At 44.4% G+C, this 27,934-nt stretch overlaps 1 protein-coding gene across 4 annotated transcripts in view; it reads left to right on the top strand.

Moving 5' to 3' along the window:
* The window catches only part of gdpd4a (glycerophosphodiester phosphodiesterase domain containing 4a), a 97,705-nt gene that overhangs the window by 54,963 nt on the left and 14,808 nt on the right, over window positions 1-27,934 (top strand). For all 4 annotated transcript variants that reach the window (XM_060923463.1, XM_060923462.1, XM_060923464.1 and 1 more), the window contains 5 exons: window positions 13,329-13,553; window positions 14,543-14,700; window positions 18,511-18,658; window positions 25,716-25,798; window positions 25,964-26,043. In XM_060923463.1, the coding sequence (XP_060779446.1) occupies window positions 13,329-13,553; window positions 14,543-14,700; window positions 18,511-18,658; window positions 25,716-25,798; window positions 25,964-26,043 (694 nt within the window). The remainder of the gene's footprint in view (window positions 1-13,328; window positions 13,554-14,542; window positions 14,701-18,510; window positions 18,659-25,715; window positions 25,799-25,963; window positions 26,044-27,934) is intronic.

Here is a 27,934-nt window from a genome sequence, read left to right as displayed (position 1 = left end):
TGAGACAAAAATATTATATTTGGTCATTTATTTATTGAGGAAAATGATCCAATATTACATATCTGTGAGTGGCAAAAGTATGTGAACCTCTGCTTTCATTATCTGGTGTGACCCCCTTGTGCAGCAATAGCTGCAACTAAATGTTTCCGGTAACTGTTGATCAGTCCTGCACACTAGCTTGGAGGAATTTTAGCCCATTCCTCTGTACAGAACAGCTTCAACTCTGGGATGTTGGTGGGTTTCCTCACATGAACTGCTCGCTTCAGGTCCTTCCACAACATTTTGATTGGATTAAGGTCAGGACTTTGACTTGGCCATTCCAAAACATTTAACTTCTTTAACCATTCTTTGGTAGAATGATTTGTGTGCTTAGGGTCATTGTCTTGCTGCATGACCCACCTTCTCTTGAGATTCAGTTCATGGACAGCTGTCCTGACATTTTCCTTTAGAATTTGCTGGTATAATTCAGAATTCATTGTTCCAACAATGATGGCTAGCCATCCTGGCCCAGATGCAGCAAAACGGGCCCAAACTATGATACTACCACCACCATGTTTCACAGATGGGATAAGGTTCTTATGCTGAAATGCAGTGTTTTCCTTTCTCCAAACATAACGCTTCTCATTTAAACCACAAAGTTCTATTTTGGTCTCATACGTGCACAAAACATTTTTCCAAAAGCCTTCTGGCTTGTCAAACTGCAGATGAGCAGCAATGTTCTTTTTGGAGAGCAGTGGCTTTCCCCTTGCAACCCTGCCATGAACACCATTGTTGTTCAGTGTTCTCCTGATGGTGGACTCATGAACATTAACATGTGAGAGAGGCCTTCAGTTGCTTAGAAGTTACCCTGGGGTCCTTTGTGACCTCGCCGACTTTTACACGCCTTGCTCTTGGAGTGATCTTTGTTGGTCGACCACTCCTGCGGAGGGTAACAATGGTCTTGAATTTCCTCCATTTGTGCACAACCTGTCTGACTGTGGATTGGTGGAGTCCAAACTCTGTAGAGATGGTTTTGTAACCTTTTCCAGCCTGATGAGCATCACCAACGCTTTTTCTGAGGTCCTCAGAAATCTCCTTTGTTCGTGCCATGATACAATTCCACAAGCATGTGTTGTGAAGATCAGACTTTGATAGATCCCTGTTCTTTAAATAAAACAGGGCGCCCACTCACACCTGATTGTCATCCCATTGATTGAAAACACCTGACTCTAATTTCACCTTCAAATCAATTGCTAATCCTAGATGTTCACATACTTTTGCCACTCACAGATATGTAATTGGATCATTTTCCTCAATAAATAAATGACCAAGTATAATATTTTTGTCTCATTTGTTTAACTGGGTTCTCTTTATCTACTTTTAGGACTTGTGTGAAAATCTGATGATGATTTAGGTCATATTTATGCAGAAATATATCGAAAATTCTAAAGGGTTCACAAACTTTCAAGCACCACTGTAGAAATACTGAAGCAAAACCTTAAATTATCATCCAGAAAGATAAAACTTGGTTGCAACTGGGCCTTCTAGCAGGACAGTGGTCCGAAGCATACCTCCAAAGTTGTAACAAAATGGCTGTGGCATCGGGGGTGTGGTCAAGCGCCGGTCTGTGACAGGAGGGCGGAGTCAGGGAAGGTAAGTGGCAGAATCACTACACCTGACGGCAATTAACCTGTGTTTGTGTGTCTCCCCAGTGACCGTGCCCTATTTAAGGAGAGCGAGAGCAGAGGGAGCTCTCTCCACAACCAGATGACTGGAATGTGTGTGTGCGTGTGTGTGGCTGAGAGAGAAAGATATTTCCACTGAAAAGTGAAAATAAAAGAGTTTTGCGAACTCAGTCTCTGTCCTGCCGTCCTCTGTGCTCCACCCACACCTAGTGAACCTTACAGTGGTTCCGAAACCCGGGATCAGAGTGGAGCACCAGCAGAACAGCCCCATGGAGTCCTCCCCGTTCGCCGAACTGGTCCACGCCCTCGCCACGGCCCAGCAAAGCCAGCACCAGGCGCTCGTCACCCTCTGGAAGGAACAGGAGCGACGCTTCAAAGCCCTGGTGCTGGCCCAGCAGGAAGACCGCGAGGCGTTCTGGCACCTCCTCGCGTCAGTGGGGTCCACCAGCGCTCCGGCCGCGGGCCCGTCTCCCCTCACCGTTACCAAGATGGGTCCGCAGGATGACCCCGAGGCTTTCATCACGCTATTCGAACAAGTTGCAGAAGCCTCGGGGTGGCCGATGGAGCAGCGCGCGGCGCGCCTTCTCCCCCTCCTAACGGGAGAGGCGCAGCTGGCCGCGCTACAGCTCCCTGCCGACCGCCTGCTGGCCTACGCGGACCTCCGCCGGGCCATCCTCCAGCGCGTGGGGCGCACGCCAGAGCAACAGCGCCAGCGCTTCCGCGCTTTGCGCTTGGAGGAAGTTGGCTGGCCATTTGCGTTTGGCCAGCAGCTCCAGGACGCCTGCTGGCGGTGGTTGAGGGACGACAACTGCGACGCCGAGGGGATCATCGACCAGGTGGTGCTGGAACAATTTGTCGCTCGCTTACCAGCAGGAACCGTGGAGTGGGTCCGGTGCCACCGCCCGGTGTCGCTGGATCAGGCAGTCGAGCTGGCGGAGGATCATTTGGCGGCTGTTCCGGTGGCAGGACAGCAGACGGTGTCTTCTCTTCTCTCCTCTTCTCTCCCTCTCTCCCCCTCCTTCTGTGTCCCGTCCTCGCCCCATTCCCCCACCGCGGAGACGGGGGCCGGCGCCACCCCAGCCGGTCCGCAGCACCCGCGGTGCCCTCCCGTTTCTCCCTTCTGTGTCTGTCTCTCCCCCACCTCAGGTGAGTGAGCCCCAGAACACCGGTGCAGAGGGAAAGCCCAGGCCGGTTTGCTGGCGCTGCGGGGAGCCGGGCCATCTTCAACAGTGGTGCACGGCAATGGAAGTGGGCGTGGTGGTTTGGATCCCCGACGCGCCAGAGGCCGCCCTCGATCGGGCCGGAGCGTATCGCATACCGGTGAGTATCCAAGGGGCTACATATCAGGCGTTGGTTGATTCTGGTTGTAATCAGACCTCAATTCGCCAAAGCCTGGTTCAAAACGAGGCATTGGGGGGAGCACAGGGGGTGAAGGTGTTGTGTGTGCACGGGGATGTTCACCACTACCCTTTAGTGTCAGTCCACATTTTCAGAGGGGAAAAAGCCATAGTGAAGGCGGCGGTTAATCCTCGCCTTACCCACTCTTTAATTTTGGGAACTGATTGGCCGGGATTTCGGGATTTAATGACACATTTAGTGAAGAGTGGGTCCTGCCATTTAACAGGGGGAGGTCCCGGTGTCGCTTTGGCGGGAGCAGCTGTCACAGAGCCGTCTACGTCATCTCCGCGTCAGAGTGAGGAGCCGCCGGCTCCTCCTCTCTCTATTGGGGAATCCCTTGCAGATTTCCCGTTAGAACAGTCGCGAGACGAGACTCTGAGGCATGCGTTTGACCAAATGAGAGTAATCGATGGTCAAACGCTCCCGCCGAACGCTCCCGCCGAACGCCACCCCATCCTTCCCCTACTTCACGATTATGAAGGATAGGTTATACTGAGTGACGCAGGACACTCAAACTAAAGAGTGAGTCATGCAGCTTTTAATTCCGAAGAGCTGCCGGGAATTGGTATTCCAGGCGGCTCACTTTAATCCCATGGCTGGACACTTGGGGCAGGATAAAACACTAGCCCGAATAATGGCCCGGTTCTATTGGCCAGGGATTCGCGGCGATGTCCGTAGGTGGTGTACGGCGTGCCGCGAATGCCAGTTAGTAAATCCAGCGGCCATTCCAAAAGCGCCTTTGCGCCCTCTGCCGTTAATCGAGACCCCGTTCGAAAGAATTGGGATGGATCTCGTCGGGCCATTAGATCGGTCAACACGAGGGTACCGCTTTATATTAGTTCTAGTGGACTATGCAACGCGATACCCGGAAGCAGTGCCTCTTCGCAATATCTCAGCACGCAGTATTGCGGAGGCACTCTTCCGCGTTATCTCCCGAGTTGGAATCCCGAAAGAGATTCTGACTGATCAAGGCACCTCGTTTATGTCACATACACTGAACGAACTGTATGGGTTATTGGGTATTAAGACAATCCGCACCAGCGTGTATCACCCACAAACGGACGGTTTAGTTGAATGGTTCAACTGCACCCTCAAGGACATAATTAAAAAATTTGTGAGGATGCACGTAATTGGGATAGGTGGCTCGAACCCTTGCTCTTTGCAGTGCAAGAGGTCCCCCAAGCCTCCACGGGGTTCTCCCCATTCGAATTGTTATACGGGCGTAAGCCGCACGGCATCCTAGATGTGCTGCGGGAAAATTGGGAGGAGGGACCTTCACCAAGTAAAAACGAAATCCAATACGTTATTGACCTGCATGCAAAACTCCACACACGCACGCACACACATTCTAGTCATCTGGTTGTGGAGAGAGCTCCCTCTGCTCTCGCTCTCTCTCCTTAAATAGGGCGCGGTCACTGGGGAGACATACAAACACAGGTTAATTGCCATCAGGTGTAGTGATTCTGCCACTTACCTTCCCTGACTCCGCCCTCCTGTCACAGACTGGCGCTTGACCATGCCCCCGCTGCCACAATGGCTTCAGGGGTGATAGCGTTCCGGCGCCGCGCCGGATTTCCGGCGCGCCGTGGCTGGGGAAAAAAAAAAATCTAGTTCGCCCATTGTCCTGTGTCATTCTGAGATGTGCAGATAGTCAGTAAAGGGAATTCCGAATTCCCTTTACTGTCTATCTACGCATCTCAGAATGACACAGGACAATGGGCGAACTAGATTTTTTTTTTTTCCCCAGCCACGGCGCGCCGGAAATCCGGCGCGCTGTCACCCCTGTGGCTTATACAAAAGCTTATACAAAGTGTAAGTATGGAAGTGGCCTTTGTAGTAGAAATCTGAATCTCAAAAGTCGCCAAAAATACACTTGCATGAAAGGAGTCACCTTAAAGCACCTTTATAACACAAAGCAATGAGAGGTTCAGGAAGCAGACTCAATTCTCCATGGGCAACATGGTAGTTATATATGATATACAATTTGTCCCAGTACAAAGCACCTCTACAGAACACCCAAAAACAAAATGGCAGCTTCTATTAAAATCATTGTAAAAGGACCTTTCTTTGTTTGAACACACATTTCTGATTGGCTGCCCAGTACAGGCTTCTCATTAGCTAAGGCACATACTCAGTTTGAAATGGAACAGACCAACTCATAATTCTCATCAAGTGACACCTCAAGCTTTTAGCTAAACAGTAGCGAGTTTGGGTTCAGTGCTTTAAGTGCTTCTACAATGATTACAATCAGTGGTAAAGAAAACATAATCATGTTTATACACAAGATTCTCTAAATATTTAAACTCCTAAATTGTTCCAATACATAGCTAATGTAACTGAGTGACAGAAAAAACCCTACTGTAAGTAGATATCATGAATTCAAGCTAAGTAATACAACTTATTTTTTTCGTGGTCCGGTTTCCATCAAATCGTGCGCTCTGATTGGCTCGCGAGCGGTCCAGAATCCTACGATACGGACCTTTGGCGACTCGCTCATTCACAACAACAACAACAAACATAGCAGCAATTTTTTGTCAACATTTATTTTTGCATTTCTCAGTATAATAGGATTAATTTTACAGCATGGATGGCGATAACGACAGTGTTCACAGCGAAAGTGCATTTTACTACCCTGATGAAGACGAAATAAAAGAAAACATCTCAGGAGAAAGCCGAAAACCTGTAACTGTTGCTAACGCCGAGCAAAACCATGGCTGAATCCTGAATGACTCAATTTTGTATAAATAGAGGACTACATAGGTGGCAAAATGTAGTTTTTTTTTTTTTTTTTCCTGCCATGGAAATGCACTTGTACGGTATACCATTTGCATTACAGCCGTGAATGAAGATTCAAAATGCCGGCTCACTTTGGCTTTGTTTTCCCTTTCGGGCGCTCTCATTTTCTCTTAGAATTTGGTAAAGAAAAAAAAATTTATTTACCAGCTTAAGGTCGGTCCGTATCGTGAAATACTGTGACCTCGGCCTTGAAAATACTGACCGAGGCCCAGAGGTGTATGAGCTGTAGCGCGGCCAGCTGCGCCTCTCCCGTTAGGAGGGGGAGAAGGCGCGCTGCTCCATCGGCCACCCCGAGGCTTCTGCGACTTGTTCGAATAGCGTGATGAAAGCCTCGGGGTCGTCCTGCGGACCCATCTTGGTAACGGTGAGGGGAGACGGGCCCGCGGCCGGAGTGCTGGTGGACCCCGCCAATCTTAGGAAAATAATGCACCGTGGTGTCTCAGGGCTCTGCTCTAACCTAATATAATATAATAGTGCGCATACCGAAAGTTCTAACTTTCTAAACTGGCTAACAAAAATACATTCTACAGTTTGACTTGTTCACCCTTGTAACACAGATTGCCTGGCTGAAAGATAATCATGGCCTCAGATACAGAAATCTAAATATATTTTGAAGCTCTACAGCATACTAAACAGTAATCTTGAGGTATAAAATAATTCTTCACCATCACCTGAATCCCATAGAAAATTTGTGGAGTGAACTGAAAAAAAACAATGTGTCTGAGGGCCATAAATTTGACTGAGTTACATAAGCTTTTGCAAGCTTTTGACACCAAAAATCTGATATAGTACAACCCCGATTCCAAAAAAGTTGGGACAAAGTACAAATTGTAAATAACAATGGAATGCAATGATGTGGAAGTTTCAAAATTCCATATTTTATTCAGAATAGAACATAGATGACACATCAAATGTTTAAACTGAGAAAATGTATCATTTAAAGAGAAAAATTAGGTGATTTTAAATTTCATGACAATACCACATCTCGAAAAAGTTGGGACAAGGCCATGTTTATCACTGTGAGACATCCCCTTTTCTCTTTACAACAGTCCAGGGTTTCCCATACATAGACCATTGTGTGATGCAGCGCCACACAATAGATTCCTATCGCCACACAATCAGACTCGCGATTTTGAAAAAAAAAATTCCGTTGCATATTGTTCCGTTCATTCATAGTGCTCTTTCTTCTCGTTCACGCGCACACCCACACAGAGAGAGAGTGAGAGAGACGGAGAGGCGTGTACTAGAGCATGACACGGGAGTGGATTTTCACTCCCATCCCATCCCTCTCCCAGAGAAAAAAAATCCCATCCCGTCCCAATCCCGTGGCGGAGTAAAAAGACAAATCCCATCCCGTCCCACTCCTGTAGAATGATTCCCAATCCCATCCCGCTCCCACTCAAAATGACTCCCACTCCTATCCCACTCCCGTTTTTTTTTTTTTTTAAATAAGTTAAGTCATTCAGACAGTTAATGGTTTTTGTTTTTAGATGTTTTTCATCCAGTTTCATCAGTTTATCATGGGTGTAATCCATGGTTACATATCCAAACAAAAATAGGCAGCCGTGGGCTAGGGAGTTGGTCTTTAGATCAGAGGGTTGCTGGTTCAAATCCTGCCCTTAAGTGCCCTTGAGCAAAGCACTTAACCCCACATTGCTCCAGGTTGTAATCAATACCCTGTAGTAACTAAGTTGCTTTGGATAAAAAAAGCAGCTTAGTGTAATGTAATAATGCAATGTAAATACCTGTAGTCGTTTGAGATGGAGGCCAGTTAAACCAACACAGTACATTGGTCACACCGTATCTATTTATGTCCATCTTAATTAAATTAATCCCAACATGTTGCAAAAATGTAGCATTTTTATTTGGTTCCCTTAAAGCATTAACATTGAAGTACCAATCTTAGATTGGTGTAATAAAAAAGTGCAAAGTGACAACTTTTTGCCCAATGAATTCTAACATGTGTGAACCTAAAGAATCACATCACTTAACTCTGATCAGGTTTGCAAAATGTGTATTTTTTATTTCTTTCAGTCAATTTCAAATAGATTTTTAACCATTTTTAAGACACTGGTTGTTACACCTAGGATAGGTCACAAACAAAAAAATAAGCGCCCATCACTATTGATATGTTGTCCTGCCCTTTAATGTCTGTCTACGCATAGGATAACTGAGAAACTTCCTTTTTATGAACAGGGCATGTGAAGAAATTGACAAAACTGAATTTGACTGTGCCCCTGAAAACATCAAATGGTACAACCACAACAAAAGTGTGTGTGTGTGTGTGTGTGTGTATATATATATATATATATATATATATATATATATATATATATATATATATATATATCACATTATGTACAGGGTGTCCCAAAAAATGTATACACACTTTAAATCATTGTAAAGTAGGTGTTTAGAATGTACAGACCTTAATTTAGTATTTTGTCATCACTTATTCTCAAAAACTGACATTCAGTCTGGTCAAGGCACTGCTGAGTACGTGAAATCACAATTCTCTTGGAATTACTGCACTGACCTTCAGTGACTCTTGCAGGTCTCATAAACTTTAAACATCAGTTTGAGAATAGGTGGTGACAAAACAATAAAATGATGTCTGTAAATTAAACTTTGAATATTATGTACATTTTATTAAAGACCAACATTACAACATTTTATTAAAGACCAACATTACAGTGATTTAAAGTGTGTATGCATTTTTTCGGAACACCCTGTATTTACTATACAGTGTGCAAGTGTATGTGTGAAAAACTGTTACTTAATGCCATTACGTGTTGCTGTGAAGAAACAGAAGTGCATTAACATTCTCTGGGTGAAGGGAGGTACGCCTTGTACCTACGAGTTGTACTGAGGTGTCTTTGTTTTTCACCTTACTTTGCAGGTCACTCTTCCTTTTTTCTCCGCTGCATCAGAGACCGACTTTGGTTGCATCTCGTGTTCTTCATTTGATTTCGTGCCGCCTTTACAGCATGCAAGTTCCGGTAGCGGAAGTCAAAGCATTGTTGGAAGTGTAGTTCTTTAGACTGTTTTTGGTTCATTGAAAGAGGACTGTAAAAACGATGTTCCCACTCCCGTCCGCTGTAAAAACGACGTTCCCGCTCCCGTCCGCTCCCGTTGATTTTTATTCCCGTCCCATCCCAATCACGGGATGAATAAAATTTTGATTCCCATCCCGTGGGAATCCCACGGGATTCATGTGACCCGCGGGAATTCCCGACAAATGTCATGCTCTAGCGTGTACACAGGCCTGCCGTTGCTCATATACCCGGACTGCAAGTAGGCCTGTTAGGCGAATTAAAAATAACGCAGCCTTCCCGATTCGCCTTCCGACCCCTTATTTTAAAAGGTAGCCTACGTCGTGCTCGTGATGAGCTTCATCATAGCCTTCTTGGCTTACAGGAAACGGACATCCCTGAGTCAGGCTATAAACCAATTTTAATGCATACAGTAGCAGCTTGACGCGAGAAACCGGCCTTATTGCATTATCCCATTTATCCCGTTTCAGCATTCATGCAAGTTATTAATAATGGCTTGACATTCACAATAAATAAGGATTTCCCACTAGCCTAAATAAAATGTTGTTATACTCGTGGGGATGCCTAGTTGATGCTATCTGAAGCATAAAATCTGAATATTTTCAGAAACATCTTTATTAGCTTTATTGGCGAAGTAGATAAACCATCACTGCACTGGATTTCTCAGCTATGAATAGGGTAAGCACATAGAAATTCAGTATTCCTTTGTATTTTTTTTGGTGTAATGGAAATTTTTAGTGCTTTGATGATGGTACTTTTTTTATCCATGGATTAAAACAGACCTCAGGAATAGGCTCCAAGGGGAACACCTGGCAACCTGCTTACAAATCTCCATAAATGGTTCCGAACCCAGTGACTTCCTTTACGATAGGGCACTTGAGGTTTTTTTTTTCAGGAAGCCACGCAGAATTAAATGTTCTGATAGGGCATGCAAGCTTTGCACCAATTAGGGTAATGCTTTTTCATTATTGTTAGTTGCCTTGGTGTTGCCTTATGCCTCGGTCACAACTGGCTGTACGTGCTCCTATGGCCGGTCTACGTGCAAGAAAACGCAAGAAATGCACGGAGGGCGCACGTGTGACGTGCTGATTTTCGAGCCATAGACTGGCTGCAGACCGGCCGCAGAGGTTCTTTGTCGTGTCAAACAAACAATACATCAGATGCCTCGACAAAGAGAAGCAGTTCCAGCCTTCACATTAGGTCGGCCAGATATAATAATAATAATAATAATAATAATAATAATAATAATATTTTACTTATTATTATTATATTGTAGCATCTTCATTACATAAAATGCTCAAAGTGCTTTACATCAGTACATTTAAAATTATTAAATAAGCAAATCCGTTACAGTCCATGAAACATAGGAAGTATAAGGATGAGAAAAAAACAGTTTAAATCGGAAAGCTGCGCACATTTGCGCGAAGCTGCGCAAATGTGCGCAGCTTTCCGATTTAAACTTTTTTTTCTCATCCTTATACTTCCTGTTGCATGGACTGTAACGGATTTGTTTATTTAGTAATTTTAATACAGAATTTACTTTGAAATTATAATCAGACACTCCAACGCCCCCCCTAAAAAAAAAAATCGGATCTGCGCGATTCAGCCGTGAAAAAGGCGGCATCCGCCAAAAGGCACGCTGTTTGCATCCAAGTTGTACGGTATATATCAGACAGCCTTTAAAGTTTGATGAAGTCAGTTTCAGGCTTTGGAGCAGGCTTTGGCAGTTTCAGGCTTTGGGAGCCCTGCATAGTCACTTGAAAATGCATCTTTGTCCACTTCGTAGGGGTCAATTCCCCCAATCAAGGCCAGTTTGGCTGCATACCGTTGTCGTGAGATGTCGTCTAATGTATCTATATACCGTATTTTTCGGACTATAAGTCGCACTTTTTTTCATGGTTCGGCTGGCAATGCGACTTATACTCCGGTGCGACGTATATATGTTTGTTTGTTTTTTTTTCACCGTGGAATAACTGGAGCTGATGCTGAGTCTGACGACAGCCACGCAGAAGAAGAGGAAGCGGCGCTTTATCTGCCGCTGGAGGCAGAGTTGTTCAGAAGCGACACCGAGGATGAGGAATTCAATGGATTTGCTGATTTGGAGTGAAATCATCAGCTTGATAAACTTGATTGACCTGTGTTTTATTATTAATGATAGGGCTATAGTTATTTAAATAAGTTATGTAGTGATTTTAGGCAGTGCTTAATTTGTGAAGTGGGAGGTCCCAGGAGGTGGGTGGGTCCGGCGACTCAAAAAAAAAAAAAAAAGGCGGGGGATGGTTTACTATAACTTTACGCACATGCGCTTATTGTGTGTGTAAAATAATAATAATAATAATAATAATAATAATAATATCAGACATTATGATCTTAGAAAACGCTTTAGTGACAAACAGTTACAGACAGTAATATGTCGTGATATTATATTCATTCATTCATTCATTCATTATCTCTAGCCGCTTTATCCTTCTACAGGGTCGCAGGCAAGCTGGAGCCTATCCCAGCTGATACGGGCGAAAGGCGGGGTACACTCTGGACAAGTCGCCAGGTCATCACAGGGCGTGATATTATATTATAAAATATTAATTTTTATTAGTCTATAGATTAAATTATATATTACATTTATCTTCTAAAATAACAGACTGTACTCATCACAACCGGTTTATTTCACCATTGGAGATCAGATCACACAAGACATGAGTTAAATGACTCATTTTAAGGATTTAAGTAGGGGATTTAAAAGCGGTTGTTGTTGTTTTTTTCACTAGACGGTTGTTTTTACTACCGTACCTGTCTTTGGAGATGATATACCTATAGCCTACTTGGCCTCTGATTTGATGAAATAAAATTCGACAAAAATGAAGAATGACTCTCCTCGATGATGACTACAGCTTTAATAACACAGATGAAAGCGCCATGGGGCGATAATAAGCCCTACCGGTAAAAATATTCTAAAAGCAAACTGATTAATGCATCAGTAATAGGCTACTAATATTAGTTATAATAATAATATAGGCTATTAGTAATAACGATAGTGATAGTATTAAAGATAGTAGTAGATATTTAAAATAATCAGACTAGGCTACTTACAGGGCAAAGGGCGCGTTATCACTGCTCAGCTGTTCGTTTATTAAATAAACAATGCAGTCGCGCAGTAACCACGCGCCGCTTATCAGATACAATCACAGATTCTATGGATAGAATAACCCTTCAAAAAAGTGCGACTTATAGTCCGGTGCGACGTATATATGTTTTTTTCGTCTTCATAATGCATTTTTTGGCTGATGCGACTTAAACTCCGGAGCGACGTATAGTCCGGAAAATACGGTACTTCTGTTTGCTTGATTTTGCCGACATTGATTTTTATTTTAGAAAACTGACTATATGACTTCATAAATTTGTCCGAGATAACGTAGCCGGTAATGGTGATGGTCCGTTTTGTTTGCCCCACAGGATGGCGGCTGGAGGGCGTTCCCCAGAATGCTGTGACGTCAGTGAAAACTATGTATTGCCAATTGACCTAATGAGTTGCAGTTTGGTCCTCCAGCTGTTCCTTTTTTGTACCTTTAACTTTTCCAGCCTCTTATTGCCCCTGTCCCAACTTTTTTGAGACGTGTTGCTGTCATGAAATTTCAAATGAGCCAATATTTGGCATGAAATTTAAAAATGTTTCACTTTCGACATTTGATATGTTGTCTATGTTCTATTGTGAATATGATATCAGTGTTTGAAATTTGTAAATTATTGCATTCCGTTTTTATTTACAATTTGTACTTTTGTCCCAACTTTTTTGGAATCGGGGTTGTAAATGAAAGCTGAAAAAGCTTCTACTTAGCTATTATTTTTGAAACAATCTCTTCTGGAAATAAAGTAGATACCCTAATTAACTTAACACAGGAAGTGTATGGTAACATGAGATGAATTTTGAAAACTTGATTTTGAATGTCTTTAGTCTGGGTGTATGTAAACTTTTAGCCTCCACTGTGTACAAGATCTCTCTTAAACATATTTGCATGCTGGAAGCTACTGTATTTTATGACGTTCATGCTTATTATATCCTGTATCAAACATGCTCTGGAGTTAATACTCTGGAGTTAAGTAGTTAATACTCTGGAGTTAAGTAGATACAGGGTATCTACTTTATTTCCAGAAGAGGTTGTTTCAAAAATAATAGCTAAGTAGAAGCTTTTTCAGCTTTCATTTACAACCCCGATTCCAAAAAATCACTTTTCTTTTAAACCCCTCAAGGGAAGTCAATACAGATTTAAAAAAATTATGTCCGATTTAGTCTCGGGCATGAGGTATCAGGTATTCATTTGAATTTGACTGATTTAGAGAAGGGATATAGAACGACTCCTGGAATGTAACTGTAGGTAACAATGTCCACAATCATGTTTTTCTGTTTCTCTTTTTCCAGAGGGATCCGTTTGGCACAGCCTCATCTTTGGACCCAGATGATCGAGACCAGGTGGAGAACCAGACAGTGCCCACACTGAAAGAGTTTTTGGACTTAGCTGCACAGTGCAGGAGTTTGGTGATCTTTGACCTCCGTCGGCCACCTCCAGGTCACCCGTACCGGAACACATGGATCACCCGAACCCTGGAGGTCATTCATAACGAATCCACCATTAACTCAAGCCAGGTATTGAACTTTTTCTGTTGTACAGCAAGAAATGTACACTTTTAACACTTTGTCTAGGCCAAAAAGGAAGAGAAGAAAGGAATTACAGGTATTACACTCACTAGCCACTTTATTAGGAACACTCATACACCTGCTGTTTTATGCAGTTATCTAATCAGCCAATCCCATAACAGCAGCACAATGCATAAAATCATGCAGATACAAATCAAGAGCTTCAGTTAGTGTTCACTTCAAACATCAGAATGGGAAAAATTGTGATCCCTGTGACTTTCACTGTGGCATGGGTGTTGGTGCCAGATGGACTGGTTTGAGTATTTCAGAAACTACTGATGATCTGGGGTTTTCACACACAACAGTCTCTAGAGTTTACACAGAATGGTGCGGGGGGGACATTGAGTGAGCAAAAGTTCTGTGGGTGGAAACGCCTGGTTGATAAGAGAGGTCAGAGGAAAATGGCTAGATTAGTTCGAGCTGTCAGGAAGGATGTAGCAACTCTTTACAACCATGGTGAGCAGACAAGCATCTCAGCATGCAACAGCAGAAGACTACATTGGGTTCCACTCCTGCCAGCCAAGGACAAGAATCTTAGAATCAAGAACAAGTTCCTATTAAAGTGGCTGGTGAGTGTGTAATAGTGAATGAGAGAGAAGGATGGTTTAGAAGCAAGATGCACCAGACATTTACCATCACTTGTAGAAAGAGACTTGACATCAGAGTGTATGTAACTCCTTTAGACGACCCTATGGAAGGTCAGATGAATGGAGAACAAATGAAAAACGGCTGTTGGTGTATTTGTAGTAGAAACAAATCTCTCTGTCAGATCTTCCTAGAGCAGAGATAATGACTTCCATGATCCACTAACCTTCTTCCTTAAAACATGTGTTCCTGATGTTTTTTTCTTTGTTTTCACACTTTGCTGTTGTCTGTTTTTGGCCCCTTAATTAATATCAGGAATCTTTTATTGATCCCTCCTCCGTGTTTGTGTGTAGGTGCTGTGGCTTCCAGCAGATCAGAGGGACCTGGTGCAGGAGCTGGACCCGGAGCTTCAGCAGACTTCTGGGAGCCGAGCATCTATCGAGGAGCTGCAAGAGAGCAACATTGTCCGCCTCAACTTGCACTACAGCTCAATGTCCCAGGAGCAAATCACGTATAAACACCTGCTCTATTTATAGAATAGAATGCCTTTATTGTTACTATACACATGTACAATGAGATCAAAGCATCTCCAATAACAGTGCAAACAGCATGTAGAGAGAGAGAGGGAAGGGGGGGTGTAAGTGGGGTAAGGTGCACAGTCTAAGGTGTATGTGTTGTGTTACACATTATGGAGTGAGGTATTGCACAGAGACGGTCACATTATAAATTATTGCATGAGAGAGTCACATTATAAGATAAAATATTACACATTATGAAGTATTGCAAGGTAAGGTAAGGTGCACAGTCCTGAGGTGTATGTGTTGTGTGTAAGGTGCACAGTCCTGAGGTGTATGTGTTGTGTGTAAGGTGCACAGTCCTGAGGTGTGTGTAAGGTGCACAGTCCTGAGGTGTGTGTGTGTGTGTGTTGCGTTTCACATTATGGAGTGAGGTATTGCACATTATAAAAGTATTGCATAGAGAGAGTCACCTTATAAAGTACTGCACATTATAAATTAGTAAATAGTAAAATAGTAAAATAAATAGACTATAAAGTCAGAGCATATCCGAGTTCAGGGCGGTTATGGCTTTTGGAAAGAAGCTGTTTTTTAATCGATTTGTCTTTGTCCTGATGCACCTGTAGCGTCTCCCTGAGGGCAACAGGTCGAACAGATCAAAGCCAGGGTGGGAGCTGTCCTTGATAATATTCTTAGCTCTGCTAAGGCAGCGGGAGTTGTAAATGTCCATCAGGGAGGGGAGAGGGCAGCCAATGATCTTCTGTGCTGCCTTAACTACCCTCTGAAGCCTCTCCCTGTCTACAGCAGTGCAGCTGCCATACCATACTGTAATACAGTACGTCAGCAGGCTCTCGATGGATGAGCGGTAGAAGGTCAGCAGCAGGTTGGAGTTTAGGTTGTACTTCCTGAGGACTCTCAGGAAGTGTAGCCGCTGCTGAGCCTTCTTAATGACTGCTGCAGTGTTTGCTGACCAGGAGATGTCAGCGGAGATGAGGACGCCGAGAAACCGGAAGGTGTAGACCCTCTCCACATACACGTTGTTGATATAGAGGGGGGCTAGGTTGGTGCTGTGCTTCCTGAAGTCAACAATGAGCTCTGGTTTTCTTGGTGTTCAGAGCGAGGTTATTTTCTGAACACCAGGCTGCCAACTTCAGGACCTCCTCTCTGTAGGCTGCCTCGTCTCCCTTTGAGATGAGTCCGACCACTGTGGTGTCATCAGCAAACTTGACGATAAGGTTGTTGTTGTTGTGGGTTGGACTACAGTCGTGGGTGTAGAGGCAGTACAGGAGGGGGTTCAGCACACAGACCTGTGGAGAGCCAGTGCTCAACATGCGGGTGGAGGAGAAGTGGGGGCCAAGTCTCACGGTCTGGGGCCGGTTAGTTAGAAAGTCCTTTATCCAGGCACATGTGAGAGGGGGGAGGCCGAGAGTGTCCAGTTTACTGATAAGGATGTCCGGGATTATTGTGTTGAAAGCAGAACTGTAATCCACAAAGAGTATGCGGACGTAGCTCTGCTGCTGCTCCAGGTGGTTCAGTACAGAGTGTAGAGCTACGGCAATGGCGTCCTCTGTGGATCTGTTCGCACGATATGCGAATTGGTAGGGGTCGAAGTCTGGGGGGAGGTGGTCTTTGATGTGCTGAAGAACTAGTCTCTCGAAGCACTTCATGATTACCAGAGTGAGGGCCACAGGACGGTAGTCATTCAGGCTGGTGACGGGAGACTTCTTCGGCACTGGGATTATTGTAGCTGATTTTAGGCAGGGCGGGATGACTGCCTGAGCCAGGGAGAGGTTAAAGATCCTGGTGAAGGTAGGGGCAAGCTGGTGGGCACATGCTCTGAGCACCTTACCAGGTACTCCATCTGGGCCGGCAGCTTTCTTGGGGTTCACTGCCAGGAGTACCTGTCTGACATCGTGCTCCTGTACAGTGAATGGGGTGATGTACGAACTGTGTGGTGTTGGGGGCAGGGCTGGAGCAGATGAGTGCTGCTGAGATGTTTCAAAGCGAGCAAAGAAGCAATTTAGCTCCTCTGCCAGCGGGACACTCCAGTTGTTGACGCGTCACAGTCCCTGAAGTTCGTGATGCCTTGTATGCCCCGCCACACCTCCCGTATGTTGTTGCTGGACAGGTGGGACTCTATACGCAGCCTATGGTCTGCCTTGGCTTTTTTAATTTCTCTTTTCAGATCAGCTTGAGCGGCACTGTACCTGAAGGCAGCGTCACGAGCCCTGAGGAGTGAGTGGACCTGGCTGGTCATCCAGGGTTTCTGGTTTGGGAAGACCCGGATGTTTTAATTCACCGTCACATTTCCGATACAGAACTTGATAAAGTCCAGTACCGTTCCTGTGAGTGTCTCCAGCTCCTGGTGTTCAAATAAGTCCCAATCTGTCCAATTAAAGCAGTCCTCTATGTTTCCCTGGTTTCAGTAGCATTCATGAAAAAGCACACGTGTGAATCTACACGTATGAATGTATGCTAGTTGGCTCATTCTTTATAATGTTAACTAGTTGATTTTAAATGACATTTAATTACTTTGGATCAAGTAGGGGTGCAGTGGAGAAAAAAAGAGGTTTGACTGTAGATGTTTTACTCTCACCTAAGGCCCCTGTCACACTTATTTGGAATTAGCAGGAATCAAGCAGAACCAGCCGGAATGAAAATTTTTTCAAAATTCGTGCCACATTCAGGCGGGAATTTCAAACTGACCAACAATCTTACAGCTTTGTGAGAATGCCGTTCGAATACTTAGAATGTGCTTCGAACCCACCTCGAATGATTCTTGCACATTCCGGGTGTATTAGCTTTCAAATGCAGTTCAAATGTAGTTGGAACACAGTAGGAATACCTAGAATGCTGTTAGAATGCAATAAGAATATTAAGAATGCACTTCGAATGCCGTACAAGTGCGGTTTGATTGCTGCCCAAATACCACCCAAAGTCTGGTCGGAAGGTGCCTCGAATGCTGTACGAGTTCACCTCAAATGCAGTCAGAACACTCCTGGAATAGCCGCTGAATATGTTTTGAACGTCTGAGAATTCAAAGAGAATGCAGCTCGAATACTTAGAATGTATTTCGAATATCCCGGAATATACGAAGAATTTTCATTCTGACGGCATTCCGGCTCATTCAAGGCACATTCGGGACATTCTGGCAGGATTTGAAGTGGCTTGCCATTTCAATTTTTCCCTCGAACGCGATCAGAATGTTTCGAATGCTGTTGGAATGCCATAAGAATATTTAGAATGCAGTTAGAATACACTTCGAATGTCGTTCGATATTTCTCCTCTTCGAGTGCACCTCGAATGTTTTGAGCATGAGCAAAACATTCGGGCTGGCCACAAGAATGGGCCCAAATGTTTGGAATGCACTTAGAATGCAGTCAGAATTTTTAGAATGCACTTCGAATATCCCAGAATATATGAAGAATTTTCATTCCGATGGCATTCCGGCTCATTCCGCCTCTAGTGTGACTATAACTAACATTTGGTGCACCTTTACTTGCTGCCATGTGCTGCTAGCAGTGAACTTTCAGTGAGTTTCATGTTTAAGATGTTTTATCGAGTTACGTGTGTTGTAGGAGGATGCCGTAGTACCTTCTCTTGATATTTTCACAAAGCATATTTTGCGGTCTACTTTGCTTTGCCTCATTAATTACGAAATATATCCAGATCACTGTAATTTTGTGTTGTCATTTTTATAATTTTTATAGTATGGAAACACTCATTTTGAGGCTTAGGATCACAATTAACTCATCACTCAAACTTAATATGACAGCTTTTCTTTCCACTTGTGTGTCTCTCCTCAGTAAATATGCCTCTGTCAACATCAGCACTAACCTTTATGTGATCAGTCAGCCATGGCTGTTCTCTCTGGCCTGGTGTGCTGGAGCTCATTCAGTCACCACCAACGCACCACACCTCCTCAAGATCCTCCACAAGCCCATCTTCCTCATGGTGAGAGATGCTGCACTGAGATATGTGCACATGTGATTTAAAATTATGGATAATTACAACCCCAATTCCCAAAAAGTTGGGATGCTATGTAAAACAAATAAAAATAGATGTGAAGAAGTGCAAATCATGCAAACCCTATATTTTATTGAAACTAGTACAAAGACAACATATCAAATGTTGAAACTGAGAAATTTTATTGTTTTTTGAAAAATGTATGCTTATTTTGAATTAGATGTCAGCAGCACGTTTCAGAAAAGTTGGGACAGGGGTATATTTACCACTGTGCTGTATCACCTCTACTTTTAACAACACTCTAAACGTTTGGGAACTGAGGAGACCAGTTGCTGTAGTTTTGAAAGAGAAATGTCCCATTCTTGTCTCATATATAATTTCAGTTGCTCAGCAGCTCAGGGTCTCCTTTGTTGTATTTTGTGCTTCATCATGCGCCAAATGTTTTAAATGCAGGCAGGCCAGTTTAGCACCCAGACTCTCTTACTGCAGAGCCATGCAAGTTTAATATGTGCAGAAAGCAGTTTGGCATTGTCTTGCTGAAAAAAGGAAGGCCTTCCTTGAAAAGATTTTGTCTGGATGGCAGCATATTGCTCTGAAACATGTGTACGAGGGTAAGTCAAAAAGTTCTAAGACAAATGAAAAAAATCTTTATTTATGAAAATAACAAAGCTATTTCTCTACATATCCTCCATTTAAGTCCAAACACTTCTGCAAGCGATGTTTCCATCGGAGAATTCCTTCTTTGTATTCCTTTTATGAATTCTTTTGAGTTCCTTTTGAAATTATAACATCTGTCTTAGAATTTTTTTACTTACCCTCGTATATACTGTATATCATTCAGCATTAATGATGCCTTTCCAGATGTAGAAGCTACCCCATGTCATGTGCACTAATGGACCCTCATACCATCACAATGCTGGCTTTTGAACTGTGCACTGATGACAAGCAGGATGGTGCCTCTCCTCTTTAGCCTGGAGGACGTGGTGTCCATGATTTCTAAAAAGAATTTCTACTTTTGATTCGTCAGACCTCGGGACAATTTTCTACTTCGCCTCAGTCCATCGTAAAACTGCAGAGTTGTAAAACTGGACTCAGGCCCAGAGAAGGTGGTGGTGTTTCTGGGTATTGTTTAAACCAGGATATGCTTTAAACCAGGGGCGTTACTAGGAATTAAGCTTTACTGGGGCACTGACACCCCCCCGCACCCCTTAACATTCCTAATATACATCTCCTGGTAAAGTTAAAAAGGGAGAGTCTGTTCAAGAATGCATTAAGATGTTTATTTAAACATACTCTATTGTCTTTCATATGCAGTAAACCTGCCAAACATTTCATGGAACAGCTAAACAGCTGAATAACCTAACTAATTTTATGTATTTGATTCAAGTTTTCTATTATGCAACCTCAACTCTCACGATTCACGAACTTAGCTGGTTAGTTATGACTGACTAGCACATATCCTACAACCTTAATCTTACCTCTCTCACCCTCCTCCTCATCTGTCACTGTTTCCCTGCCCCTGTCTCTGCTTCGTGAGAAGAATTGTCTGATATCCATCTGGAAAAGTAATTTAATATCATTTAATTTGATGTAGTTTAATGGGTTTGTTAGAATATGGTTTGCTTAGTTTTGTTGCAAAAACTTTGCGCTACCTTAAGTCATCCAGAGCCCGTTCTCTGACTCATCCAAAGAGTAGACTCATCTCTCCAGTAGGCTAAATAGACTCATGGCATGCCACACGCATGCTATGTTTACACTGAGAATCTCCCAGACCAATCAGAAAATTAGTTAGAAAGAGAGGCGATAGAAGTTTGAAACACACTCTGTCCTACAACTTACAGTAGATAAATGATCTCCCAAAGAAACTAGTTTGTTACGAAAATCTTTCATCTTACTGGGGCACAGCTGATTTTTACTGGGGCACATGCCCCAGTAAAAAAGGCCTAGTGACGCCCCTGCTTTAAACTTGCATTTGTGAATGCAATAATGAATTGTTTTCACAGACTAAGATTTTTTGAAGTGTTCCTGAGCCCATACAGTGATTTCCACTATAGACACATGTCTGCTTTTAATGCAGTGTTGCCTGAGGGCCTGAAGATCACAGGCATCCAATGTCAGTTTTCAGTCTTGATTTCTCCAGATTCTCTGAATCTTTTAATTATATTATGTTCCATGGATGATGTGATCCCCAAATTCTTTGCAATTTTACATTGAGGAATGTTATTCTTAAATTGTAGCACTGTTTGCCCACACAGTCTTTTCACAGAGTGGTGAACCCCTCCCTATCTTTACTTCTGAGAGACTCAGCCTCTCTGGGATGCTCTTTTTATATCCAGTCATGTTACTGACCTGTTGCCAATTAACCAAATTAGTTTTTTTCTCATTACACATCTTTTTCAGCCTTTTGTTGGCCCTGTCCCAACTTTTCTGAAACATGTTGCTGACATCAAATTCAAAATGAGCATATATTTTTCAAAAAACAATAAAATTTCACAGTTTCAACATTTGATATGTTGTCTTTGTATGATTTTCAATTAAATATAGGGTTTCCATGATTTTGCAAATTATCGCATTCTGTTTTCATTTACAGTTTACACAGTGTCCTAACTTTTTAAGAATTGGGGTTGTAGTCTATCCATCCATTCGTTATCTGTAGCTGCTTATCCTGTACAGCAGGGGTGGGAAACGTCTGGCCTCCGGGCTGTATACGGCCTGCGAGACCGTTTGATCCGGCCCGTAAGATGATTCATAATTACTCACACACACACACACACACACACACAAAAAAAATTAAATCAGGAAAAAAAATGAGACTGCGGGCAGCACGGTGGTGTAGTGGTTAGCGCTGTCGCCTCACAGCAAGGAGGTCCGAGTTCGAGCCCCGTGGCCGGCGAGGGCCTTTCTGTGCGGAGTTTGCATGTTCTCCCCGTGTCCGCGTGGGTTTCCTCCGGGTGCTCCGGTTTCCCCCACAGTCCAAAGACATGCAGGTTAGGTTAACTGGTGACTCAGAGAGGCTGTCCAAACGGCAACGGATTCAGGTGAATCTGATAAAATTGTTTATCGTTTCGGCCTGGCGTCCACACGGCACCGGCGTTTTGGGTACCCCAAAACGATATTTTTTGAGAACAGGTTCCAGAGTGGAAAAATCTGGCAACGGCGCCGTTGCGAAGTCGTCTGGATGAGTAGAACGGATTTGTTTACGATGACGTCACAACCACATGACTAGAACAAGCAGCACTCTCGCTGTTTTGTATGAACCACTGCATTGCATTCACTTTTTTATACAGCTTTTCTTTTAAATAAACAAGTAACTGAACCATTTCTTGAATTTCTTTTTTTTATTGGATAAGACTGCTTTTCAAAATGTTCACACACAATATAAAAAGTTATATAAATTATATAAAAATGCTTTTCAAAATGTTCACACACAATAAGAAAATTAAGTTCTATAAAACTATGCACACTAATAAAACTAATTTGTACACACAGAAGGCACGATTTCCTCACGTAGTCGCAGCCATCTTCTTCTTGTTGTTGTGTGTTTGTTCCTGAGAGTGCTTCACACCGGGTAGAAGAAGGGGTTTATGCACGTGTCCTACTTCTATTGTTCTGGTGTCTCCGATGGGACCGTCTTACAGCGCACATAGAGGTGTGGCATGTGTATTGCATCGTTTTCAGCAAGCGTTGCGTTGCCATATGTACCTGATATTTTACCGATCCGTTGCCCATGTGGACGCGATATTTTTTTTAATAAAATCTCGTTGCCGTTGTCGTGTGGATGTAGCCTAAATTGACCGTAGGTGTGAATGTGAGTGTGAATGGTTGTCTGTGTCTGTGTCAGCCCTGTGATGACCTAGTGACTTGTCCAGGGTGTACCCTGCCTTTCGCCCGTAGTCAGCTGGGATAGGCTCCAGCTTGCCTGCGACCCTGTAGAACAGGATAAAGCGGCTAGAGATAATGAGATGAGATGAGAAAAATGAGACCGCAATTAATAAAATAGGTGAGTGGTTGTCTTTCCGGGCTAAGGTCACGGTCCTGAACCCCACACGAGCAGAGCATGGTCATGTGCGGTCACGCCACGTCATTTAGCGGGCATAGACAGACTGTTTAATGATTTCACCAAAATGCACCATGGCGAGTATGAAGAAGAGAAAGGTAGATGCGGAATGTTGTGCTTTTCAGGAAAAATGGACAAACAATTTTTTCGTTGAAGTAAAAAGCAAGCCTTGCAAGCAAGCAAAAACATACTTAGTTTGTGGGGAGACCCTTGCAGTGATGAAAAAGGCTAATCTGGAGCATCATTACAGCACCAAACACGCCAAACTGGACGAGCTGAAAGGACAAGTGTGTGTGGATAAAATTAATGCTCTTCAGCGGAGTTTGGGCGCCCAACAAGCAACATTCACAAGACCTCAAGGTAACCAAGAAAACATTACACAGGCTAGTTTTGTGGTAAGTGAGCTAATCGCCAAGAAACTGAAACCACATTCAGAAGGGGAGTTTGTGAAGCAGTGCCTTGGCGCTGCCGCGGAACTGCTCGCACCGGACAAAGTGAAACTTTTCCAAAGTGTCAGTTTGTCTCGAAGAACTGTATCCGATCGGATTACTGACATGGCACAAGACATTGAGAAAACACTGAAGCATACCGCGAGGGATTTTCAGTTTTTATCTTTAGCCTGCAACGAGACAACAGACATCACAAATACCGCCCAACTCGCCATTTTTGTGCGTGGGATTACAGCTGAGTTTGATACGCGGGAGGAAATGCTGCCTTTGCAAGCCATGCATGGTACTACTAAAGGTGAGGATTTGTTTGAGCTGCAAAGCAACGATGAGCTCAAAGCTAGGTACAACGACCTTCCTCTGCTTGAGTTCTACAAACTGTATGTGCGTTCTGAGGATTTTCCCACTCTGAGGAGACATGCACTGAAGTTTGCATCACTGTTTGGGACAACCTACTGCTGTGAGCAGTTCTTCTCAAAACTGACCCTTGCAAAGAATCGGTTCCGCTCAAGACTGACTTGACCCAAACCTGGAAAACCAGCTGCGAGTAGCATCGTCATCTGTACCATCTGACATCAGATGCCTCGCCAAAGAGAAGCAGTTCCAGCCTTCACATTAGGTCGGCCAGATATAATAATAATAATAATATTTTACCTATTATTATTATTATTATTATTATTATTATTATATTGTAGCATCTTCATTACATAAAATGCTCAAAGTGCTTTACATCAGTACATATAAAATCAATAAGAACACAAGATTAAAAACAGAGCATTAAAACAATGAGGTGGGGGGGGCGTCATGGCTCAGGTGGATAAGGCGCCATACCATAAATCCGGGGCCCCGGGTTCGATTCCAGCCTGAGGTCATTTCCCGATCCCTCCCTGTCTTTCTCTCCTGCTCATTTCCTGTCTCTACACTGTCCTATCCAATAATAAAGGTGAAAAAAGCCCAAGAAAAAAAAACAATGAGGTGGATAAAATTTAAAAAGAAAATGGGAAGATAAAAAAGGCATAAAACAAAGTTACACCAATAAAGTTTCTTTATTTGAATAGCATGAAAGAAAGCTAAAATAAATGGGCTGCATCTTAAAATTTTCAGCAGAGGTTATGGGTTAAATTTAGTTTGGCCCCCATATGTTATAAAACTTGAAATGGCCCTTGATAGGAAAAAGGTTCCCCACTCCTGCTGTACAGGATCACAGGCAAGCTGGAGTCTATCCCAGCTGATTATGGGCGATAGGTGGGGTACACCCTGGACAAGTCGCCAGGTCATCGCAGGGCTCTTACTTTTTGTAGTCAAAAAGTAAGAACTTGTTCATTTCAGTCTGATGATTTCTTTAGTTTTGCACTGGAGGTATGAAGCTAAAGTTGGAGCGGCAATCTTGAGGCCAAAATCGAATTTCGTTAGAATACACACAAGCTTCAGACTTGACTGAGTTACAGCCCAAGATTTGAAGGCAGACTCGTCTGAAATGATTCAGATGATAATATTATACTCATCTCATTATCTCTAGCCGCTTTATCCTGTTCTACAGGGTCGCAGGCAAGCTGGAGCCTATCCCAGCTGACTACGGGCGAAAGGCGGGGTACACCCTGGACAAGTCGCCAGGTCATCACAGGGCTGACGCATAGACACAGACAACCATTCACACCTACGGTCAATTTAGAGTCACCAGTTAACCTAACCTGCATGTCTTTGGACTTTGGGGGAAACCGGAGCACCCGGAGGAAACCCACGCGGACACGGGGAGAACATGCAAACTCCGCACAGAAAGGCCCTTGCCGGCCACGGGGCTCGAACCCGGACCTTCTTGCTGTGAGGCGACAGCGCTAACCCGCCCCATAACGTTATACTTAATTATCAGGGATGCAAACAGCGCGCCTTTTGGCGGATGCCGCCTTTTTCACGGCTGAATCGCGCAGATCCGATTTTTTTTTTAGGGGGGGCGTTGGAGTGTCTGATTATAATTTCAAAGTAAATTCTGTATTAAAATTACTAAATAAGCAAATCCGTTACAGTCCATGAAACATAGGAAGTATAAGGATGAGAAAAAAAACAGTTTAAATCGGAAAGCTGCGCACATTTACACGCGCAAATGTGCGCAGCTTTCCGATTTAAACTGTTTTTTTTCCTCATCCTTATACTTCCTGTTTCATGGACTGTAACGGATTTGCTTATTTAGTAATTTTAATACAGAATTTACTTTGAAATTATAATCAGACACTCCAGCGCCCCCCCTAAAAAAAAATCGGATCTGCGCGATTCAGCCGTGAAAAAGGCGGCATCCGCCAAAAGGCGCGCTGTTTGCATCCCTGATTTATTTAGTCCAAACATGTTCATTAAACTTTAAACTCAAACATTAAACTTGTAGCTCAAAAACTAAAGTAGCAAACTTCTCATACCAGACATGACTACATTTGAGGTAAGGGAACAATAAGGTTTTGTTTTTTGGTAGTTAAGGGTCATTCATAATGTCGGTCTCTTTCTCAGAGTTTACCTTTTCTACTTTCAAACTTTCTCTCTCTATCTAATTCAGACCCCACACGAATACAGTCTGATGTGGATTCTAACAGACATTGTGTCTGCTGTCCTGATCACAGCTGTTTTCATATTCCACTGGTGAGTTTGGATGCATTACTTCCCAGTTATTTTCCTGAATATTTAAACCAGATAACAGTGTTAGAATGAGCATGTCTGTTTTATCGCTGTTCTCTCTGTACTTCATAGTAGACATTATAAAGAATAATAAAGATCTTGTTTTTTTTTTTTTTCCCCCTGTTAAAGGTGGAGAGAACGAGGCTTGCCATTCTGGTCAGACAGCAAGCAAGTGCATGAGAATGGACTATACAGCAAATTTAGGACTGGTGAGTGTCCCTGTCTGTAAGAACAGCATAACTCGGGCTTTACTGCATTCCTTACTCACCTCCCCCACTCATCTGCATGTGGCATATATATCGAGGAATGTATAGTACATTTTGGTTTCGATGATTCTCAGCTTGTGTTTTTGTAAGACTCCCTACGTGTGGGTGGAGCACTGAGGACGGCAGGACAGAGATCAGGTTTGGAAACAGGCTTTATTGCCACACTTTTCAGTGAACAATGTTTATGGGGACTAGACAAACACACACACACAGCCAGCGTCTAGTCCGGAGCCTCCCTTCTGCTCTCACTCTCCCTCCTTAAATAGGGCGCGGTCACTGGGAAGACACACACAAACACAGGTTAATTGTTCTCAGGTGTCGTGATTCTGCCACTTACCTTCCCTGACTCCGCCCTCCTGTCACCGACCGGCGCTTGACCACGCCCCCGCTGCCACATACCCCCACCGCCCGACTCAGGCCGGGCGGCCGTCCGGCCTGCAGCCGACTCCCCCCCCCCTTGATGGGAGAGGAAGTCCGCCACGACCATCTGCGCCCCCGGCCTGTGGACCACCTTGAAATTAAAGGGTTGGAGCGCCAGATACCAACGGGTGATCCGCGCGTTGGCATCTTTCATGCGGTGGAGCCACTGGAGGGGCGCGTGGTCCGAACAGAGGGTGAAAGAGCGCCCCAGCAGGTAGTACCGGAGGGCGAGGACCGCCCATTTGATCGCCAGGCACTCCTTTTCAATCGTGCTGTAGCGCCCCTCACGCACTGACAGCTTCCGGCTGATGTATAAGACCGGGCGATCCTCCCCCTCCACCTGCTGGGACAAAACGGCCCCCAGCCCTCTGTCCGACGCATCCGTCTGTAACATAAAAGGGAGAGAGAAGTCAGGGGAGTGTAAAAGTGGCCCCCCACACAGTGCAGCCTTTACCTCCGAGAAAGCCCGCTGGCACTGCTCCGTCCACTGGACCGGATCTGGCGCCCCCTTTTTAGTGAGGTCAGTCAGCGGGCTGGTGACGTCCGAATAATTAGGTATAAACCTACGATAGTAGCCAGCCAGCCCCAGGAACTGTCTCACCCCCTTTTTGGTCTTGGGCCTCGGGCAGGCCGCAATCGCTGCTGTCTTATTAATTTGGGGACGCACCTGCCCGTTGCCCAAGTGGAAGCCCAGATACCGTACTTCCACCCGCCCAATCGCACACTTCTTTGGGTTGGCAGTGAGCCCCGCCCGCCTCAGTGACCTAAGGACGGCCCTCAGGTGTTGCAGGTGCCGCTGCCAGTCGTTACTATAAACGATAATGTCGTCCAGGTAGGCGGCCGCATAGGTGGCGTGGGGCCGGAGGACCCGGTCCATCAGCCGCTGAAACGTAGCGGGCGCCCCAAACAGCCCAAACGGAAGTGTGACGAACTGGTGTAAGCCAAACGGTGTGGAAAAGGCCGTTTTCTCCCGGGATAATGGAGTCAAGGGGATCTGCCAATATCCCTTCGTTAAATCCAGTGTCGAGTAGAAGCGAGCCGTGCCTAGTCGATCGAGCAGCTCATCAATACGAGGCATTGGGTACGCGTCAAATTTAGACACCGCGTTGACTTTTCTATAGTCCACACAGAACCGGACCGAGCCGTCGGCCTTGGGAACCAAGACCACCGGGCTGCTCCAGTCGCTGTGGGACTCCTCGACGATGCCCATTTCGAGCATGGCCTGAAGTTCTTCCCGAACCACCTTTTTTTTGTGTTCGGGTAGTCTATAAGGGCGGCTACGCACTACCACCCCCGGGGGTATCTCTATGTGGTGTTCTATGAGGTTAGTGCGACCGGGCAGGGGCGAGAACACATCCGAAAACTCGGCCTGCAACTGGGCGACCTCCGTGAGCTGGGTCGGGGAGAGGTGGTC

This window comes from Neoarius graeffei, chromosome 6, assembly GCF_027579695.1.
Source record: "Neoarius graeffei isolate fNeoGra1 chromosome 6, fNeoGra1.pri, whole genome shotgun sequence".
Taxonomy (NCBI): domain Eukaryota; kingdom Metazoa; phylum Chordata; class Actinopteri; order Siluriformes; family Ariidae; genus Neoarius; species Neoarius graeffei.
This window is presented reverse-complemented; position numbering and strand designations above follow the sequence as displayed.